This window comes from Stylophora pistillata, chromosome 3 (assembly GCF_964205215.1).
Source record: "Stylophora pistillata chromosome 3, jaStyPist1.2, whole genome shotgun sequence".
Taxonomy (NCBI): Eukaryota; Metazoa; Cnidaria; class Anthozoa; order Scleractinia; family Pocilloporidae; genus Stylophora; species Stylophora pistillata.
Genome location: NC_142521.1, coordinates 5,252,501 through 5,258,654, shown reverse-complemented (window position 1 = coordinate 5,258,654; position 6,154 = coordinate 5,252,501). Strand labels below are relative to the sequence as shown.

Sequence of the window (6,154 nt, the reverse complement as noted above, 5' to 3'; positions counted from 1 at the left end):
CAAGAACTTGGGCTTATGAAAATATTATGAAAAACAATTTGTCTCACAAGTGTTAATTGTTTTGAAAGATTTTACCGGTTTTGATATTCTCAATCGTTCAGCGTTCAATTTACTCGATAAAGTGAACTTTAACACTACTCTGGTATTGCTTGAACACTAATTGAAATATAAACGACGATTCTTTTCACTTATAAGAATGGTAAACATTACTGACTATGGTTTGGCGGGCGCATTACGACGATGAGTGCCGGGGGACGGCAAAGTATGAAATCCAACTGCACGTCAGTTATTTGCAGGTAAGAGAATTTTTCTCCATAATGTCGGATGCATGTTTTGATTATGCACAATTTTGTCGTTAAGAAAAAAACTTATCTCTGATCTTGCTTGTCCTGAGTTTTGATGAACTGATTTTAAAATTCCTTTGAGGAAACTGCTCACGGTTTCTAAGAGTTCAAACTGATTTTTTTATGGCCGATCTCTACATGTTCTTCATTGACGCAATGGTGAAAGCAAAATATTTTCACCCAGAAAGCAAAATATTTTCAAACAAGTAGTTTCAGTGGTCAGTTTGGGGAAATCCGTACAAATCCAAACAACTATTCGCTTCAGAACTATATTTCAAGACGTTTGAGTAATTTCTATGCATTTACTTGATCGCTTTCTTGTCTCATCGAGGGCGACTTTGCCAATTCTTTCCCACTTGGTAACCACTTTGATCGAGGGCTTTGATTGTGTCGTTAAAGGCCTCTCTGCTTTAATTCATATCTGTATATGGTTCTGTGTTGAAGCGTATATTACAGTTTCTTCCATCGCCAAAACCACGAAAATTATTGAAATGTTTATCAAATTTGACTACATAGCTACTGAAAATTACTAAATTTCTCCCTTGTTATTTTCCTGATCCGGCTAAAACAAAAGAAAAGAACTCGTCAAAGTCCATGTTTCGCATTTATTTCACTGGATTCGTTCAAACATCCTTTTTTTATATTTTCGTTGAACTAAAATGATTGAAAAAAATTGTTTGCCAGATCATGAGCCTTGCATGATATCAAGAAGAAAGAATTCTCTTTTTGTTTACTGGTGTAATTTACTTGGACAGTTGACGACGACACATTCAAATTAGGTCAATTAGTTTCAGTTTGACAGTTTGTTAACAGGAATTAATTCGCTTTCGAAATTGATTCGCCTGAACCAATTTTTTTATCAGTTTACCAGCCAGTGAAAATTTCTCAGTAGCTTGTCAGATCCAATCATTTAATTTTGTTTTCCATACCAACAAACGGACAAAGTCTTGTTAACACGAACTGAATTCATGACTTCTAAATCAGTTCTTAGAGACACCTTACTAACACCCAAAAACTCTTGTTGATAGGCAAGCGGGGTGAAAAGAGCAAACTGATTTATACAGCTAGCGATCAATAAACGTGATAAACTTCTTTGGACAACGGATCGGTTGAAAAAAAACACACACAGCTCATCGTTGAATCCAACGAGATTCATTGAAATTGTTGGGCTTTTGGAATTTATTACAAGTGAACTCCGTAAACTTATTGTGACGAACAATTCCTTTGACAAGATGAGAAATGACGGAGCGACACGCAGTCAGTGAGCAAACTAACGAGCTATCGCAAGCTAAAATATATATATATTTCAGGGAGGGTTATGAACTAGATGGCTTTTTTCTCAACCCTTCTCCCATTTTTATCAATGCTTAATTCGATGTTCGCTCTCGTTCTTCTCCAATTTGCTCTCAGGCGACTCAGGTGCATGGATCTTCCATAGCAGTACTCATTTTGGGTCAGGACAAGTTTTTAAGCTTTATTTTGAACAGAAATATTTATTGAACAGCAGAAGCTGAATACAGTATAATTTCTTATGCGGTAAGGCTACATAGTGGATGATATAATTGAAGTTAAAGCCTTTATATAACGATAAACACTTTGTGTTCGCTACAACTTAGTAAATTGTTTTCACCACCTCTGCTCATGACGAGTTCGAGATCTTTGAAACGCAAAGCCGAGGGACTGGATTAATAACAAGGCTGCGTTATGGCCCACATTACGGAATCAGTCCACAGAATTTCACAGGTGGAGATGAACTTTTTTTCTCTAGTCGAGAGTATCTTAGTCTCGTGATCGTGCCTCGGTTGTAAAATAGTTCAGTTGACTTTTAATTCTCAAGCCAGGTTATTGGGCCTCAGTTGATATTCAGCAGATTGAAAAGGGAACTTGGATCATATTAGGTCGATTACGTTTGCTTGGCGTTGCAACGGTTTGCACAAACACTTGGGGTCATAGATAATGGCGTCCTCTGGGCATTCTGCTCACTTCTTAAGTCACTAATACTTCAGCCCTATGGAAGACTCTTGACTTGATAAATCAGTGGAGACCTTTCTAACACAGTTCCGTTTGAGTGTTTTCCCAATTTAACAACAGCTTAAGTCAGCTGTTTCCGTTGGAGCGAAACCACTTCAGTCAAACAATTTGCATAGTAAAATACTCATTTAGTTATCTCTTTATGGCGTGATAAACTGAACCTTTATTTCATAGGTAATGAAAACAGCTGAAGAGTAATGATGTTAAAAAAAGAACGCTGTGTCAATACGACTAACTTAATGTTCGAGTCTACTCCATTCTATAAACATGTGGTAGTGACCTTTTGACATATAACAAGAATAAATTCTCTTTTCAAAAAAAGTCAGGATAAACAAGTATACTATACTGCGAGAGATTTTCATTTTCACTGTTTTAAAATTAACGTATATTCTGATCCTATCACTTCCTAGTTTTCACGGCGGAGAACAAAAACAAAACACACTAAATTATTAGTTACCCTGATGAATATTTCTAAGTTTTTAGAATCAAGAAGGACAGTACAAGTGAGAACAGGTGTTTTGACAATGAAAACAACCAGCGAAAATAAATTAGAAACTGTTATATTAAAACCTGGGTACACAATTAAATTTTAATGGTAGAAAATTCAACAAACAACACACGCTTCTCGGTTTGTCCCTCAAGTTTCCTAAAATTTGGTCTCAGGCAACAAAGGAATTGTAAACGATGCCAACATGATAATTAGCATAGTGAAATATTCCCAGTTATCTTTTATTACTCTTAATTTGATCCTGATCGACAGACAGAAACCTTATTTCGTAGCTGAAAAAAACTGTGGAATGTTAACTATTTGTTCAAACTTGAGAGTAGTGTGGTAAATTGAACCATGATAATAAAACGAACGTGACTTTGATTTCACGAACATATGGAAGTGACCCTTAGTCAGATAACAGGAATTATTATCCAAATGTGCTTCGTGGGGTACAAATAACGCGCGAGACGAGTACAAATATCACGCGATATTTGTACTCCAGAAATATCCGCGAAACTCGCTCGCAATGAAATAACAATTTGGCGTGTTGAATAATAAATCTCTCATTAGACGTTTTGTTGTGTAGTATCGCTGAGTATTTTTACCCGGCGCAACTCGTAAAAATTGTCACGTTGCTGTACAAATTTTTTTACCGCAAGTGTTGTAACAAGTCAGCTAGCCTGTTTACATGATTTTAGTCCAATAAACGTGTGTAAGAGTCTGCTGTCCGTCCTGTACTTCACTGTGGTTGACCTGGCGAACCCAGTTACGCTACACCCAGTGTCTGGCGTGCTGGGAACGCGACAAAAATACTCAACGATACTGCACAACAAAACGTCAAATAAGATATATTTAGTTCGCTTTTGTGCAAATGAAGTTAGGATAAACAAGTAATCTATGCTAAGAAAGATTTCTATTTCCAAAAAAAAATTTTCAACTAAGTAAAGAGACTTCAATTATAATCAAAATACACTGATGAACGTCAGTTTCTAAGTTTTTAAAATCAAGACATGAAAGCAGGTACAAGTGAGAATAGAAGTTGTTTTAACAGTAAGATGAAACAGCCAGCGTAAAACAGATACAAACTGATATATTACTAACTGGACATAAAAATGACTTTTAATCCGGTAATACATTCCACAACCGAAAGAATAATAGATCGTGTACTCAGGATAATTTCAGTCTAAAGGTTGCTGCATTCATGTCACTTTTTAATTCGCCTCGATAATCTTTAACTTAAATTCTGTTCCTATCATTTCCTAGTTTTTACAGTTGCAAATGAACAAAAACTCTTTTTTAACTAGTTAGTAAAGAGACTTCAATTGTAATTGAATTACACCGTGATGAATGTTTCTAAGTTTCTAGAATCAAAACATGAAGGTAGGCACAAACGAGAACAGAATTTGTCTAATCAATGAAAACAGCCAAAAGAAAACGAATACAAACTATCATATCACAAACTGCACATAATAGTAATTTAATTTTAAGGTATGAAATTCTACAAAGGACAGAATAATAGATTCTCTATTCAGAGTAACATCAGTCGAGAGGTCATGATAGACTATTCATGACTTTTTCATCCGCCTCGATAATTTAAGCTTCGACAGATGTCAGCCATTCCAACACTTTATCGCTAACCAAGAATTAAGAGAAAACCCTCCTAGTTAACTTTGTTTCGTATTTTTTGTTTTGCGATGATTAACGTCCGTTACGTCTGCATAATTAATTTACTGTTTCGAGATCTTGTTTTTACGAGAACGCCCTCAAACAACTGAAGGGAAGGAAAACACTGACCGTCTGAGAAAAAAACGAGTTATCACTGACAACTGAGTTATGACTTATGGAGGATCGGGTTAGCAGCCCTTTTCTCGATTTTAATCGATTGTAAATCATTTTCAAAAGTCAGGAAAAGTAGATTAAAAAATTAAAAAAATAACGCCAAACGAGAGAATGTAAATGAAACGTTACCTAAGATCATATTCCTCAATAAACTTTACATTTTTCTTGTACCAGTAGTAATGCTTACACGCATCTTTGATCGAATAATTTCTGAAAGGAATTGTGTTATGATTATCTTTATAAAATGCCTTTACATAAAGGTATGTTCCAAATTACTCCACTTTAATTTTACACCTGCCGCAGGGCATTTCAAGGGCATTTCAAGACCAATTCATATCGCAAACTACAAGAAGTGTTTTGTAAACATTTTCGGTAAACCTTTTGGCCTAAAAACGATCTGAAGAGATCTCCGACAAACTTTTAGAAGGAATTTATTGGCTTCAAAATAAGACCATTGAATATATTGAGTTTTTATTAGGGAGCGCCGAAAGTCAAGAAATCATGATACTGATAATGAAATAAAAAAAGAAAAATATTCCACAACCCATCTTTTTAAAGAGTCGACAACAGTAAAACTTATCATTTTTAACCAAAAGTACAATATTAAATATGATTTTCCTCCAAAAATCAGCTCAAATCCCAGCGCGTAGCAAATTTTTCTTCGAGGCACACTGTTACACGATAATGCGTTCAAACTCGAAATTTAAGGTGTTGTCTGGTTGGTGGAATTGATGTTCATCTAACCAATCAGATTTCATGTCTTATTCTATGCATACGACAGTTAGTCGTGTTGTAAACATGTTTTTACGACCGTCAACTTGACAATGATCTTATAAAATGCATCGCTAAGAATAGGTGTAATATATTTTCGTCTGCTACACGCCATTCGAGCTCTCTCCGCTGATCTTATATTTTAAGGAACGAGGAAAGTTCTCTATTTCTCTAATTCAGCGCACAGTTTCGAGTGATATTGTTGATTCTTTTGTCATAGTTTTACCTCTGTTGATAGCCGCAAGAACAAGGTAAGAGCTCTCTTCACAAAGCGTTCCCTAAGCGAATAATTGAGCTGTTCTTGTTAATTGTGGTGTGCATAAACAAACAATTTTTCTTTCCACCTTTTCTCTCCGCTTATCAGTCAGTCCATTGCTCTTCAGAGAATCACTTTCAACTGCTTACAATTCCTTAGAGCCTTTTTAAAATACCAGAACGAGAGAACAGTTGTATTTTCGTCACTTTTTGTGACACTGATAACACCAGAAACAAACTGAGAATACTAACTCTTGCAGCCCTTCCGCATTTAATGTGCTTTGTTTTAATTTCACGTCCTTTGCTGCTAAAGGATAAACAACATACGAGCTGGTGTGAACATGTCGCCCAACATTAAGATATTTTGGCAGATTTTACCCCTGATTGCCTTTTGCTACGCAGCAAAAAACAACAGCAGCGGTGG

The 6,154-nt window shown here is 35.7% G+C and overlaps 2 protein-coding genes across 3 annotated transcripts in view; both read left to right on the top strand.

Annotated features, from left to right (window-relative positions):
• Positions 1–6,154, top strand: part of LOC148734227 (uncharacterized) — a 221,737-nt gene that overhangs the window by 190,842 nt on the left and 24,741 nt on the right. The window lies entirely within an intron of this gene.
• The window catches only part of LOC148734230 (uncharacterized), a 7,623-nt gene continuing 1,524 nt past the window's right edge, over positions 56–6,154 (top strand). Inside the window, exons 1-2 of one of the 2 annotated variants that reach the window (XM_088754549.1) lie at positions 56–296; positions 6,044–6,154. The exon at positions 6,044–6,154 is cut by the window's right edge and continues 19 nt beyond it. In XM_088754549.1, the coding sequence (XP_088610675.1) occupies positions 241–296; positions 6,044–6,154 (167 nt within the window). In that variant the 5' untranslated portion in view covers positions 56–240. Of the gene's footprint in view, positions 297–5,569; positions 5,727–6,043 lie in introns of those variants that run through there. The other variant, XM_088754550.1, reaches the window with a different exon arrangement.